The following is a 16,228-nucleotide window of genomic DNA, read 5'->3' as shown; positions in this document are numbered from 1 at the left end:
CTGTTAATTAATTACAATGACCAAATTCTGAGTAATTGTGAGAAACATGTCTACAAAATTATACTACAGCAAGAACTAAATATTCAAATTTAAGTCTTCTATTAAGTAACATTCATATTGAGAAAGTAATATCTATTCCATATGGTTATCTTCATAATGCCAGGAATAAGAAGTCTTATTAAAATACATAGAAAATACCTATTACCTATTAAATTATATATTTCATATATAGTATATGTGTATTGTCTATTATAATGTACTACATATAAAATACACATATGTTAAGTATATATTTTATATTTATAAATATGTTACATGTGGTAATATTGAACTAAGTAGAAAAGTCATTAACTGGTCAAAATATTTTCAAGTCTGTGTGGTTATGCAGTTAAGTGTAAATAAATACAGAGATAATACCAAGGAGAATAAAACCTCCTCTACTTATACCAAAGCAATTGTGAGACGTATTATCTAAGCAGTGACATCCTGTGCAAAGGATATCAGATTACCTATATTTACCTACAAATCTTTAATACATGTCAAAGAAACTACCTCTACAATAATAAGGCAAAAAGTCAAAACCTACTTTAGAAATTAAATTTGAGACTGCAAAAGCAAGTTCATTAAAATTAAAATATTACATAATATTAAAAATATTTACAACAATAAAAAGGTATGGAAGATGAATAATTTATTCCTGGAACTCTAATAAGGACAGATAAGACTTATGTTTCCTCCTTTAAATTACAGAAATTACAACTGCACCAGTGACAACTGTATGTGTGAAAAATGTCTGTGTGTGGTCAGAATGGTATGATTCCACTCAGCCTGAAAACAAAGAGGACAGTGGAGATTATGAAACATATCAAAATCTCAAGGATAAAGGATACAGTGTCTGTACAAACCCAAGCGATGTTCAATGCAGAGCCAAAGAATACCCAGACACTGAAATTACCAACCTGAACCAAACAATAGAGTGTAGTCAAAGCAGAGGATTAATATGCAATAACCAGGACCAAGAATCCAAGCAGTGCTATAATTATGAAATCAGAATATCATGCTGCAGATACATACCATGTTCAGAAGCACAAACTACAACACCCACAACCACAAGAGAATTCACAACTACTGCTGTAGAATCAACATCATTTAAAGTACAGACAACAATAATACCAACAACACAAAAACAACAAAGTGAAGTAACGACAACACCAATGAGGGAACGAGACAGAACGACTCCTCAGAGTGAAACATCAGTAACAGCAATGACAACCCAAGTCTCAACAAAAGGATACCAAATCACAACTACGACAGCAGGAACCTCCACTGTGGTAACCCAAGCTCCATCATCACCCAATACTATCTCCACTCTCCCAGGATCAACACTACAAACAATACCTGGCACCACAATAACCTCCAGTACCACTGCCCTGCCAACACAAGGCACGACCATCACTACACCTGAACCAAGACTACCAAGCCAAGATACCACCAGTGCCAGCAGCACCACAACCACCAGGGAAAGGAGCACTCTCTCTACAGAAGGAACTCTTCCAACGGTATTATCCACTGTTGCTATTCGAACAACATCAACAATTGCTGCCTCCACCCCTGAAATAAAAATAAAAACCACGACAGGTATCACTGCTGGCCCCAGCACCACAGGCTCAGCCGGAGAGGAAACAACCATCATCGCTACCACCACCAGCACCTCTCCCCCTCAGACTGAAGGTACAACCATCATCATCCCAACAACAACAAGAGAGCCCACGCCAGCCACAAGCAGTGCAAGCACCTCCAGGACCACTGCAGGAAGCACCACAAGAGCCTCTGCCACCTCTGCTCCAGGAAAAACATCCTCAGTGGCAACCCAGGCTCCAACATCTCCCACAACACCCTCTGAAGTTAAAATAAGAACCACCACAGGAACCACAGCAGGCCCCAGCACAACCACTACCACCCCACCCACAACAACAGGGCCCATGCCAGCCACCACCACAATCCGCATCTCCAATAGCACAGACAACTGCGTGGTGGAGCGCTGTGCCTGGACACAGTGGTTTAATGTGGACTCCCCTACTCCAGGCAGTGAAAATGGAGATTCAGAGACATTTGAAAACATCAGAGCTGCTGGGTATGAATTGTGTGATAAGCCTCAAGACATCAAGTGCCGAGCTAAAGACTACCCTGACTCCATTGTAAAAATAATGGAACAGAAATTTGACTGCAGCCTTGACAGGGGGCTTGTGTGCAGAAATAAGGACCAGACTCTCAAGTACCCCACATGCTTTGACTACGAGGTCTCAGTGCTGTGCTGTGACCGAAAACACTGCCAGACAACAGTACCAACCACAGCAACCACTGTAAGCACCTCCACAACACACATCCCAGCAGAAACCACCACAATAGCAACACGACCTGCAGCAACACCAACTGCTGTTCGCACACTTCCACAGCAAGTAATAACAACCACCGTAGGAACAACAAGTACCCTCTCACCACAAGGAACCACCATTGTCACCCCAAGATACACAGAGCCAATGAAAATAAAAACCACCACAGGAACCACAGCTGGACAGGAAACAACCGTCTTTTCTACCACCACCAGCACATCTCACCCTCAGACTGAAGGTACAACCATCATCATCCCAACAACAACAACAGTGCCTACCCCTGCCACCAGCACTGCCAGCACCTCCAGGACCACTGCAGGAAGCACCACAAGAACCTCTGCCACCTCTGCTCCACGAGAAACCTCTACTGTGGCAACCGAGACTACAACATCTCTCACAACGCCCTCTGAAGTTAAAATACGAACCACAACAGGATCCACAGCTGGCCCCAGCACCACAGGCTCAGCCGGAGAGGAAACAACCATCATCGCTACCACCACCAGCACCTCTCCCCCTCAGACTGAAGGTACAACCACCATCACCTCACCCACAACAACAGTGCCTACCCCAGCCACCAGCACTGCCAGCACCTCCAGGACCACTGCAGGAAGCACCACAAGAGCCTCTGCCACCTCTGCTCCACGAGAAACCTCCACTGTGGCAACCGAGACTACAACATCTCTCACAACGCCCTCTGAAGTTAAAATACGAACCACAACAGGATCCACAGCTGGCCCCAGCACCACAGGCTCAGCCGGAGAGGAAACAACCATCATCACTACCACCACCAGCACCTCTCCCCCTCAGACTGAAGGTACAACCATCATCATCCCAACAACAACAAGAGAGCCCACTCCAGCCACGAGCACTGCCAGCACCTCCAGGACTACTGAGCGAAGTACCACAAGAGCCTCTGCCACCTCTGCTTCAGGAGAAACCTCCACAGTGGAAACTCAGGCTCCAACATCAGCTACAACACCCTCTGAAGTTAAAATAAGAACCACCACAGGATCCACAGCAGGCCCCAGCACCACACGCTCAGCCGGAGAGGAAACAACCATCATCGCTACCACCACCAGCACCTCTCCACCTCAGACTGAAGGAACGACAACCATCACCCCACCCACAACAACAGTGCCTACCCCAGCCACCAGCACTGCCAGCACCTCCAGGACCACTGCAGGAAGCACCACAAGAGCCTCTGCCACCTCTGCTTCAGGAGAAACATCCACTGTGGCAACCGAGACTACAACATCTCTCACAACGCCCTCTGAAGTTAAAATACGAACCACAACAGGATCCACAGCTGGCTCCAGCACCACAGGCTCAGCCGGAGAGGAAACAACCATCATCACTACCACCACCAGCACCTCTCCCCCTCAGACTGAAGGTACAACCATCATCATCCCAACAACAACAAGAGAGCCCATGCCAGCCACAAGCACTGCCAGCACCTCCAGGACTACAGAGAGAAGTACCACAAGAACCTCTGCCACCTCTGCTTCAGGAGAAACATCCACTGTGGCAACCCAGACTACAACATCTCCCACAACACCCTCTGAAGTCAAAATAAGAACCACCACAGGATCCACAGCAAGCCTCAGCACCACACGCTCAGCCGGAGAGGAAACAACCAGCATCGCTACCACCACCAGCACCACTCCCCCACAGACTGAAGGTACAACCACCATCACCCCACCCACAACAACAGTGCCTACCCCAGCCACCAGCACTGCCAGCACCTCCAGGACCACTGCAGGAAGCATCACAAGAACCACTGCCACCTCTGCTCCACGAGAAACCTCCACTGTGGCAACCGAGACTACAACATCTCTCACAACGCCCTCTGAAGTTAAAATACGAACCACAACAGGATCCACAGCTGGCCCCAGCACCACAGGCTCAGCCGGAGAGGAAACAACCATCATCACTACCACCACCAGCACCTCTCCACCTCAGACTGAAGGAACGACAACCATCACCCCACCCACAACAACAGTGCCTACCCCAGGCACCAGCACTGCCAGCACCTCCAGGACCACTGCAGGAAGCACCACAAGAGCCTCTGCCACCTCTGCTCCACGAGAAACCTCCACTGTGGCAACCAAGACTACAACATCTCTCACAACGCCCTCTGAAGTTAAAATACGAACCACAACAGGATCCACAGCTGGCTCCAGCACCACAGGCTCAGCCGGAGAGGAAACAACCATCATCACTACCACCACCAGCACCTCTCCCCCTCAGACTGAAGGTACAACCATCATCATCCCAACAACAACAAGAGAGCCCACGCCAGCCACAAGCACTGCCAGCACCTCCAGGACTACAGAGAGAAGTACCACAAGAACCTCTGCCACCTCTGCTTCAGGAGAAACATCCACTGTGGCAACCCAGACTACAACATCTCCCACAACACCCTCTGAAGTCAAAATAAGAACCACCACAGGATCCACAGCAGGCCTCAGCACCACAGGCTCAGCCGGAGAGGAAACAACCAGCATCGCTACCACCACAAGCACCACTCCCCCTCAGACTGAAGGTACAACCACCATCACCTCACCCACAACAACAGTGCCTACCCCAGCCACCAGCACTGCCAGCACCTCCAGGACCACTGCAGGAAGCACCACAAGAACCTCTGCCACCTCTGCTCCACGAGAAACCTCCACTGTGGCAACCGAGACTACAACATCTCTCACAACGCCCTCTGAAGTTAAAATACGAACCACAACAGGATCCACAGCTGGCCCCAGCACCACAGGCTCAGCCGGAGAGGAAACAACCATCATCACTACCACCACCAGCACCTCTCCCCCTCAGACTGAAGGTACAACCATCATCATCCCAACAACAACAAGAGAGCCCACGCCAGCCACAAGCACTGCCAGCACCTCCAGGACTACAGAGAGAAGTACCACAAGAACCTCTGCCACCTCTGCTTCAGGAGAAACATCCACTGTGGCAACCCAGACTACAACATCTCCCACAACACCCTCTGAAGTCAAAATAAGAACCACAACAGGATCCACAGCAGGCCTCAGCACCACACGCTCAGCCGGAGAGGAAACAACCAGCATCGCTACCACCACCAGCACCTCTCCCCCTCAGACTGAAGGTACAACCACCATCACCCCACCCACAACAACAGTGCCTACCCCGGCCACCAGCACTGCCAGCACCTCCAGGACCACTGCAGGAAGCATCACAAGAACCACTGCCACCTCTGCTCCACGAGAAACCTCCACTGTGGCGACCGAGACTACAACATCTCTCACAACGCCCTCTGAAGTTAGAATACGAACCACAACAGGATCCACAGCTGGCCCCAGCACCACAGGCTCAGCCGGAGAGGAAACAACCATCATCGCTACCACCACCAGCACTTCTCCCCCTCAGACTGAAGGTACAACCATCATCATCCCACCCACAACAAGAGAGCCCACGCCAGCCACAAGCACTGCCAGCACCTCCAGGACTACAGAGAGAAGTACCACAAGAGCCTCTGCCACCTCTGCTCCACGAGAAACCTCCACTGTGGCAACCGAGACTACAACATCTCTCACAACGCCCTCTGAAGTTAAAATACGAACGACAACAGGATCCACAGCTGGCCCCAGCACCACAGGCTCAGCCGGAGAGGAAACAACCATCATCACTACCACCACCAGCACCTCTCCCCCTCAGACTGAAGGTACAACCATCATCATCCCAACAACAACAAGAGAGCCCACGCCAGCCACAAGCACTGCCAGCACCTCCAGGACTACAGAGAAAAGTACCACAAGAGCCTCTGCCACCTCTGCTTCAGGAGAAACCTCCATTGTGGCAACTGAGACTACAACATCTCTCACAACGCCCTCTGAAGTTAAAATACGAACCACAACAGGATCCACAGCTGGCCTCAGCACCACAGGCTCAGCCGGAGAGGAAACAACCATCATCGCTACCACCACCAGCACCTCTCCCCCTCAGACTGAAGGCACAACCACCATCACCCCACCCACAACAACAGTGCCTACCCCAGCCACCAGCACTGCCAGCACCTCCAGGACCACTGCAGGAAGCACCACAAGAGCCTCTGCCACCTCTGCTCCAGGAAAAACATCCTCAGTGGCAACCCAAGCTCCAACATCTCCCACAACACCCTCTGAAGTTAAAATAAGAACCACAACACCATCTGAGGTTAAAGTAAGAACCACCACAGGAACCACAGCAGGCCCCAGCACAACCACCACCACCCCACCCACAACAACAGGGCCCATGCCAGCCACCACCACAATCCGCATCTCCAATAGCACAGACAACTGCGTGGTGGAGCGCTGTGCCTGGACACAGTGGTTTAATGTGGACTCCCCTACTCCAGGCAGTGAAAATGGAGATTCAGAGACATTTGAAAACATCAGAGCTGCTGGGTATGAATTGTGTGATAAGCCTCAAGACATCAAGTGCCGAGCTAAAGACTACCCTGACTCCATTGTAAAAATAATGGAACAGAAATTTGACTGCAGCCTTGACAGGGGGCTTGTGTGCAGAAATAAGGACCAGACTCTCAAGTACCCCACATGCTTTGACTACGAGGTCTCAGTGCTGTGCTGTGACCGAAAACACTGCCAGACAACAGTACCAACCGCAGCAACCACTGTAAGCACCTCCACAACACACATCCCAGCAGAAACCACCACAATAGCAACACGACCTGCAGCAACACCAACTGCTGCTCGCACACTTCCACAGCAAGTAATAACAACCACCATAGGAACAACAAGTACCCTCTCACCACAAGGAACCACCATTGTCACCCCAAGATACACAGAGCCAATGAAAATAAAAACCACCACAGGAACCACAGCTGTCCCCAGTACCACGGGCTCAGCTGGACAGGAAACAACCATCATTTCTACCACCACCAGCACCTCTCACCCTCAGACTGAAGGTACAACCATCATCATCCCAACAACAACAACAACAGTGCCTACCCCTGCCACCAGCACTGCCAGCACCTCCACAACCACCTGGGAAAGCAGCACTCTATCCACAGAAAAAACTCTTCAAACGGTATTATCCACTGTTGCTATTCAAACAACATCAACAATTGCTGCCTCCTCCCCTGAAATAAAATTGAAAACCACCACTGGCACAACGGTGGCCCCCAGCACCACGGGCTCAGTCAGAGAGGAAACAACCATCATCACTACCACCAGCAGCACCTCTCCCCCTCAGACTGAAGGCACAACCACCATCACCCCACCCACAACAACAGTGCCTACCCCTGCCACAAGCACTGCCAGCACCTCCAGGACTACTGAGCGAAGCACCACAAGAGCCTCTGCCACCTCTGCTCCAGGAGAAACATCCTCAGTGGCAACCCAAGCTCCAACATCTCCCACAACACCCTCTGATGTTAAAATAAGAACCACAACACCATCTGAAGTTAAAATAAGAACCACCACAGGCACCACAGCTGGGCCCAGCACCACAGCCTCAGGTAGAGAGGAAACCACCATCATCACTACCACCACCAGCCCTGCCTCCACTTCACCTGAAATAAGATTAATAACCACTTCTGGCCCCTCATCTGTGCTCACTACAACTCTTCCTCAGTCTGGAATTACCACAGGTAAATTCTTATAACATTCTTTTCTCCTAATGTAGAAAATACTGCTATAACAGCTTTCTTCAGCACTACTGTCAGCCCAGGTATATCATTGTCTACTTTTTAAAATTTTACAACCATCATTTTCTTTAGACCTACATTCACATCTTTGTGTTTTGTGGCTTCTTTCCCTAAACCAGTTTGTGATTATATGAATCTATGACCATTTATATTCTTTAAAACACATAAACCTATTTTTTAATCAATCTCCCTCTTTGTTACTAGTATTTATGTTTGTCAGCTTGGTTAACCTCATAGTATTAATTCTTACTTAAATGAGGAAAGTTGAAACTTTTCAAAACGCTAGAGGTAAATCTCATCAGATTTGCCAAAGGCCAGATGTTATTCAATGTGCAATGAAAAAAATTTCCATAATCTCCACTTATGAATAGCTCAAATATTTGAATGCAAGTAACATGTTCACTTGATTTGCCAGAATGTTGAATAGACCTCTTGAAGGTGTTAAAATTATTAGATCAAAATACTGTACCTGCAAACTAAATTATTACTTGTACTCAACAGTAGCTTCAACTGGTACATCACAATCAAGCCATGTTACAACAAGCACTCCTGCAACCTTCAGTTCTTCCACCAGCACATCCGTTACATCCAGCAAAATACCTCCATGCTTTTGTCATGTGTTTGAAACTTTATTTTCTCCTGGTAAGTGTCTTATTTTATGATTATAAAAGATTTCCTAAGCAATATAAACCCTTAAGACTATTCAATTAAAGATAACCACTCAAAGTCATCTAAACGTAGAATGTTTTATACATGAATACACTTAATATTTTCACAATATTTTCTTGGTTTTTCTCCCTATGTATTTTCATCCTTGTAATTTCTTTTCCAATTTTCATCTGCAGGGGAAGTGGTATACAACAGAACAGATAGAGCTGGCTGTAATTTTTATGCACTTTGCAGCAAGGAATGTGAGATTGAGCCCTTCTATGGGCCATGTCATCTGACAACTCCCGCTCCTTCAGTCACCTCAACTACATCACAAGCTGCCTCACCAACCACAGCAACAACCACCACAATTTCAGTAGAAAGAAACTGCACTGATGTCAATCCTGCACGAAAGGTGGTTCCCCTCCCTACTTTATAATATACCACTGTTGCAAAACCAGACCAATTTCTGTCCTTTAACAGCCAATTCAAATCAACCTTTATGTAGCGCAATAACAAAGTTGGTCATGTAACAAATGACCTGACAGCACACAATTATTTAACCTGGCATTACCAGACTTTTAAGTAATCTCTTGGTGGAAAAGCTCACTAAGGCCACGGCAGAGACTTTTGGTTTAAATAAAAGTCATTTAAATTTCATAGACATAAGTAGACAAGCCGTGAAATGTAAAATACCATTCTTTTTATGCAGAAGAAAATTCTGTGGTTATTCTTAGCATACCCATTCTTAAATGATGTACTGAAACAACTACAATCTGAATTTCCTACTAATTTTGAGAATATATCTTAAGTTAAAACTGAACAACTAGGATAAAGGAACATTTAAGAATAAATAATTTATATATTTTCAGCCTGGGGAGGAGTGGATAGAAGAATGCCAGAAATGTGTCTGTGATTCCCTCACTGCTACTGCACAATGCCAGCCACTCCCATGCCAAACAGCTCAGCAAACAACTTGTGACCTAGGATTTGTTTCCATGGCTGTAATACCACAAAAAGACCCATGTTGTCCTGAATTTGAATGCAGTAAGTATTAAAAATACATTTATAAATACCACTCCAGGCAATTACATTTGCACTTCCGTTAATATCTAAGGAAATTCTTAATGTATCACAATAACAACAAAATATTTCTTAAATTTTTCTGTCTCAATGAAAACAAAATGATTTTTGGCTAAATATGCATTGAAGCTTTGTTTAAAAAAAAAAAGTTATTTTCATTTAACTTTATTAAGAGAATGGGTGGGAGAGCAGAATAGTATTTTGAACATTCACTGGTCTATGTAGCTCAACTATCTGTGTACCTGTAATTATAAATGTTATCCATGCATTTTTTTCATCTTACTAATGGAACATTAGAGCACATTAACATTATTCTAAATGCAACTAAACTAAGATGCATAAACACAAGAATAAGTCACTAAATAGCTTAACAGTCAACTACAAGACCAAGTAACAGGAAGTAATAGCACAAAGTGAATTGTAATCAGTAACTAAATTGACAGTGTATGAAAAGTAATAATTATACTTACACTCTTGCCAGATGCTCATGAAAATAAACTAATATAACTAGGATTTTTTATTTATAAACATACACTTTTATATACATATATTTTATGTACATATACTTGTGCAAAAGACTAAAAAGAAAAAAGTACCCACAAATTAAGCCTGAAAAAGGAAAGTCAAAACAAAGGAACAGGCAAGTTTAAAGCTGTTCTGTGAAAGACATAGATGGGTTCTGCCATGTTGTCAGATTTACATTATATAGGAATACCTTTAGTAGGAATACCTTAGCAGGAATACCTTTTTCCACAGTATCAATCTTCCATACAAGCCATGTTCTGAAAGGTCATAAAGAATCAATAACTGAAGCATCTTTGTTTATCATGGAGGCTGAGGGTTCCCAGAGGAAACAACTAATTTAATTTGAATTGAACCAGATATTGAAAGGGCAAAAAAGGGATTTTTCAGGCATAGCTCAAGTTTGAAGCCATTCCTCTCCACCTCTTCCAGCTGATTTTAATGATGAAACTTTGCTTAAACATTCAGCTACCCTATATATGAAGTCTAAGCACATAGGGGGATTGAATTAAAGTTTTCCGTACTCCTGTGTTACTAACAAAACCTGGTAACATCTTGAATTCTCAGGAAGACTCACAATTTGAGTTATTCTGGAATTAATTTTTTGTTTTGTTTTTTAGAACCAATACCTGATGTCTGTGCGATTAATGGAACATTGTACATGGTAAGAATGATATGGCAGTATATTGCTGGAAGTGAAAACTATATCCTTTCTACCAAAATAAGTCTTTGAGAAAGTTCTTTTCCCAGTATGTGTTTTTGGGAGTTTTTCTCTCTAGCCCTTAATTGGAAGCTGTTTGGGTATTTAGAGTCAAAATCAAATTTGTCACAGAAGTCTTCCTCACAGAGTAGTATTAAAAGAAGAGTGTACCATTTTTAAGGATGTACTTTCTTTTTAAGCTTCCTCTCACTGACTTTGCCAGACAATCTGATGAATAGCCCAAACTCAATTGCTCTTTGAAATAAGCCCAGAAAACCTTAAAAAACCAAAGCTAACATTTTTGATTTGATACCTAAACCCTTTTGCTAAAATTGGTCACTTAGGTAATTTACTCATAATTTAAATATTAGCACTGGAGTCTTTGGGGATACATTTCAGAAAGACTAAAATCCATATGTAAATTTAGATCTCTGCTTAGGTATCTGCATATGTAAAGGCCTATTTTAGTCCCTGCTTTTAAATTATAATTGTTTTACGACCACTGAAGATAACTGATAGAGGAAAAATATTCTTTAATGGAGCATTGAAAATTGGTAAATAATTAGACAGTACAAACCAATCTTAATTTACTGTAATAATTTACTGCTCCCTTTTACATTGCTTCATTTAGTTTCTCTTAATATGAGCTTTCCTGCAAGGCATGAAGCCAAAAAATTTCTATGTTCAAAGAATTTGAGAACTGTCATACTTGCGTACCTCAATGGTTCTCAGCAATGCTTTCAACTCTGCCTTTATATTACACAGAAACTGTTGGCATTTGAATATTTTTTGGTTTTTTTTTTTTTTTTCTGTCTTGCAGGTTGGAAAGTCAGTAGTAATCGATTCATGTAAGAAGTGTACCTGCAGTTCTGAGAAGGATCCAGAGACTAATGCAAACATTATGCACTGTGAAACAGTTCAGTGTGAGACATCTTGCCCACTGGTGAGTTCACGTTCTCTAGGCTGCCCAGTCAGCTAGACTAGAATTCTCCATCACCAATTCAACATACTTTCTCTTTCATCTCTTTCTGAGTAGGGTTACCAATACATGATTGAGGAAGGAGAGTGCTGTGGGAAGTGTATTGAAGTAGCTTGCAAAGTCAAACTCAGTAACAACACTGTTCATGTCCTCAATGTAAGTATTCTTTTCGTCCTCAATGTAAGTACTGTTTTCATTTTCAGATCTATCTGTTAGCCCATACAAGTTAGAACAGCTAAGAGTCAACTCATGTCCCTTACTGGTAAAAATAAAATACTGAAATTACTTCAAAAAACAATGTATCAGCTTTGTGAGTTGAACAATTTTGGTATCAAATTCTTGATTTTTGTGGCTAATGGAGCAATGGTTTCTAATTTATGGTCTAAGTGTTCAGAGCCAGGATTTAAACTTTCAAGCTAGCTACAGTTTGTAGAATTTCATTTTTGCCAGTTGAAAGAAGTTCAGAAGCATCTGAGAATCTTTGAGGACTGAGAACTTAATTAGCTCAGACATACTTGATCACAATGAAAAAAAACCAACTTTTGCTTTTATTGTGTTATCTTAGGTTAATGAGATCCTGCCACTCGATCAGTGCAGCCACTACAAATGTGAAAAAATTGAAGATCAGTTTGTTGCAGTCCAAACGAAAAGAGTATGCCCTGAGCATGACCCCGAAGAGTGTGATCCTGTAAGTTTTTTATCAGTCTTTCATTGACTCAATTCAGTTTAAATGAACAAGGAGGGACGAGGAAGAATAAAACAAATCACTTCCACTGAAGTTGCAGCAATGCCTTAAGAATGAAACTAGGCTTGCTCTATGATTAATAATAAGAAAAGCATAGTATTTTCTTCTGAGGCTACAAATATTGAAGACTCCTGTGGCGAGGACAGTAAGTCATCCATTGTTTCATTCAGGGTTCATCCCAGAGAAGCCTTCTGCCCAGTATCAGTAGTGCTAACTAATATACTTACTCATGATTGTCAACCATGTACTAATACAAATCCTCCTTCTTTTACAAAGGACGAAACAGAGATTACATCTGATGGCTGCTGCAAAATATGTAAACGTAAGTAATGCTGTGTTTATGTGTTCTGCCTGAAGAGCACTCTGTTCAACCTATAACTATCTTTGAGTGGATGGAAAGATTCTTCACTCACCCTGTTTTCACATAGACTATTTAAGAAGATCTTGTGTTTTTACTGTTTATTCAAAAGAAAAACTCAATTTTTTTCCTGATACTGAATACCACAAGTCAAACCAGCAATACTCAAGCCTCTGCATTATCTTCCAAAGGCACTTTACAGCTGAAATCAAAGAATAATCTGACAACTCCATATAAATTACACAGTACCCATCCCATCACATACTGCAGATTCTCAGTAATCAGACATCAAGCACTTTGAAACTGGTTTACAGTTCCCTTAGTTCAGAACTAGAGAACTGAAGTATATTTTCTCTCCTCCCCCTTTTTTATGAAGCTAAAACCTGCAAGCCTTACACCAAGGAAACTGTGATCCGCCATGCTGACTGTGAGTCTTCTGGACCTGTTCAGGTCTCATATTGTGAAGGAACTTGTCCTAGCTCCTCAATGTAAGTTCTAAAAATTCATTTAACATCTCTTTATGTTTATATTTCATTTAATATCTCTTTATACCCATCACACAAGGGTACTGAGGGAGCTGGAGAAAGTGCTCACAAAGCTACTTTCAATAATTTGTCAACAGTCCGGTTAACTATGGAGGTCCCAGTTGGCTGCAGGCCAGCAAATGAGATGCTCATCTACAGTAAAGTTTGGAGAGAGGATCCAGGCAAGTACAGGCCTGTCAGCCTGACCTTGGTGCCAGGGAAGGACATAGAGCAGATTATCTTGAGTGCGATCATAGAGTACATACAGGGTAATAAGGGGATCAGGCCCAGCCGGGATGGGGTTGGGAAAGGCAGCTGCTGCTTGACCAATCTGATCTCCTTCTAGGACAGGGTGACCCAGTTAGGGGATGAGGAAAAGGCTGTGGATATTGTCTACACAGACTTGTATAAAGTTTTTTACAGCACTTCCCACAGCATTCTCCTGGAGAAGCTGGGAGCTCATAGCTTGGACAGGTGAACTGTTCACTGCATAAAAAATTGTTCATGGCCTGGATGGCCAGGTCCAGAGGGTGATGTTGAGTGGAGTTACCTCCAGCTGGGGGATGGTCACCGGTGATGTTTCCTGGGGCTCAGTGTTGCAGCTGGTCCTGTTGTATATGTTTATCAATAATTGTGTGAGGTTCAATGAGGCTTAGTGCTGTGTCCTGCCCTTGGGCCACAACCATCCCAGACAGCTGGGGCAGAGGGGCTGGGAAGCTGTCTTGTGGAAAAGGACCTGGGGATGTTGGTAACAGCAGCTGGGCATGAGCCCATGTGTGCTCAGGTGGCCAAGAAAACCAAGAACATCCTGGCCTGGATCAGCAACAGTATGGCCAGCAGGACCAGGACAATGTACTTGGCCATAGTGAGGCCACACCTCGAGTCCTGTGTCCAGTTCTGGGCCTCTCACTGAAGGAAAGACATTGAGGTACTGAAGCATGTCCAGAGAAGGGCAAAAGAGCTGGGGAAGGGTCTGGAGCCCAAGTCTTGAAGAGCAGCTGAGGGAATTGGAGGTGTAACCTGGAGAAAAGGAGGCTCAGGGGAGATGTTCACACTCTCTACAACTGCTTGAAAGGAGCATGTAGTGAGGGGGGGGTTCATCTCTTCTCCCAGGTAACAAGTGAAAGGATGAGAGGAAATGGCTTCAAGTTGCACCAGGAAGGGTTTAGATTGGATATTAGGAAATATTTCTTCACTGAAATGGTTGTCAAGCACTGGAACAGATTGCTGAGGGAAGCAGTTCAGTCATCATCCCTTCAAGTATTTAAAAGACATGCAGGTGTGGCACTTTGAGACACAGTTTAGTGGTGGACTGGGTAGTGCTGGGACTTGATCAGAAAGGTCTGTTCCAACCTACATGGTTCTATGATTGTAGAACAGCAACAAAGTTAATGTATTTATATGATTCCACTGAATTGAATTGGATTCAATGTAAGCAAGAAGAGTTTTACAGTTGAAGACAATGAAAATAACTTTCATAAGTGTGCGTGACAAGGAGGAAAAGAGGATTTCAAAAAAAAAACAACCCAAAAGCAAACCAAACACTCACAAAAATCACTGAGGGGGTTTTCTGAGCGTTTTTAACAAGATGCATTTTTTCCCCTGGCGAAACACAGGTACTCTCTTGAAGCAAACCAGATGGAACACGAGTGTGGTTGCTGCCAGGAACTCAGCACCCAAACAAGAGATGTGACCCTGACTTGCCAAAATGGAACCAGCATAAATTATACCTATCTCTATGTGGAAAACTGCCAGTGTGTGAATGCTTGCTCTTCAGAAACCACTGCAGCACCTGACTCCCAATTCCAACAATCTAGAAAATATGGCTCCCAATTGCAGCAGGCTGTATCACTTGGTTCCCAATGGCAACTCAGCTGAGGATATGATCACTGGAAAAAGGGAGACCCTAAAGAAGCTGGAATCATGTCTTCCTGAAAATAAATTGTGCTCCTTCTTTAACATTCCTTTTTCATTACTTACTTGTAAAAATAATTAAAAAAAAAAAAGTCAATTAAATTGCAGTGTTTGGGTTTTTTTTTTTAATGTTACAGTATTGAAGAATAAAAACAGATGACTGCAAAATACCTCATGTAACTTACAGAAATATGCAAGCACATGCTTTATCACAAAACCTATATTTGAGGTAAAAAAGAATTCAGGAGCCTCTAAAAAATAAAGCAAGAAAACATTGCAGCTACATTGTACTTCTTGATCCTAGTGAAAGCATTATTGCATATTCTTTTTATAGACATATTAGTCCTAACACATCTCAAAAACAGGGACAAAGCTGTTTTATGTGATCACTAAAACTTTAAGTACTTTTCAGTTATTGTGACTGCTCAATACCCATCTTCTTTACCTAAATGACAGTGAGTCCAAGTATTACAGCGGCCTGAGTGGGTCGCTGCTGGTGAGAGAGAGACGGTGAATCTTGTATCTTGATCAGAAGGCTGAATTTATTAATATATGATATATAATACATTATTACTATACTAATAGAATATAGAGAGAGGTTTGCAGAGCTGCTAGCTAAGCTAAGAATAGATAGAAAAGAATCCACAACAAAGTTGTGTCCAGGGACTCAGTCCCCTGGCTTGCA

General features: G+C 43.6%; 1 protein-coding gene across 1 annotated transcript in view; it reads left to right on the top strand.

Annotated features, from left to right (window-relative positions):
• LOC131559323 (mucin-5AC-like) overlaps window positions 1–15,635 on the top strand; it is a 40,557-nt gene extending 24,922 nt beyond the window's left edge. Inside the window, exons 31-41 of the mRNA XM_058807651.1 lie at window positions 751–8,013; window positions 8,572–8,712; window positions 8,916–9,133; window positions 9,591–9,765; window positions 10,944–10,987; window positions 11,844–11,966; window positions 12,060–12,158; window positions 12,568–12,690; window positions 13,024–13,069; window positions 13,482–13,593; window positions 15,246–15,635. Coding sequence (XP_058663634.1) covers window positions 751–8,013; window positions 8,572–8,712; window positions 8,916–9,133; window positions 9,591–9,765; window positions 10,944–10,987; window positions 11,844–11,966; window positions 12,060–12,158; window positions 12,568–12,690; window positions 13,024–13,069; window positions 13,482–13,593; window positions 15,246–15,507 — 8,606 coding nt within the window. The 3' untranslated portion in view covers window positions 15,508–15,635. The remainder of the gene's footprint in view (window positions 1–750; window positions 8,014–8,571; window positions 8,713–8,915; window positions 9,134–9,590; window positions 9,766–10,943; window positions 10,988–11,843; window positions 11,967–12,059; window positions 12,159–12,567; window positions 12,691–13,023; window positions 13,070–13,481; window positions 13,594–15,245) is intronic.
• Window positions 15,636–16,228: the final 593 nt, after the last annotated feature.

This window comes from Ammospiza caudacuta, chromosome 6, assembly GCF_027887145.1.
Source record: "Ammospiza caudacuta isolate bAmmCau1 chromosome 6, bAmmCau1.pri, whole genome shotgun sequence".
Classification (NCBI taxonomy): domain Eukaryota; kingdom Metazoa; phylum Chordata; class Aves; order Passeriformes; family Passerellidae; genus Ammospiza; species Ammospiza caudacuta.
Note: the sequence above shows the minus strand (reverse complement) of the source record. Positions and strands in the feature narration are given on the sequence as shown.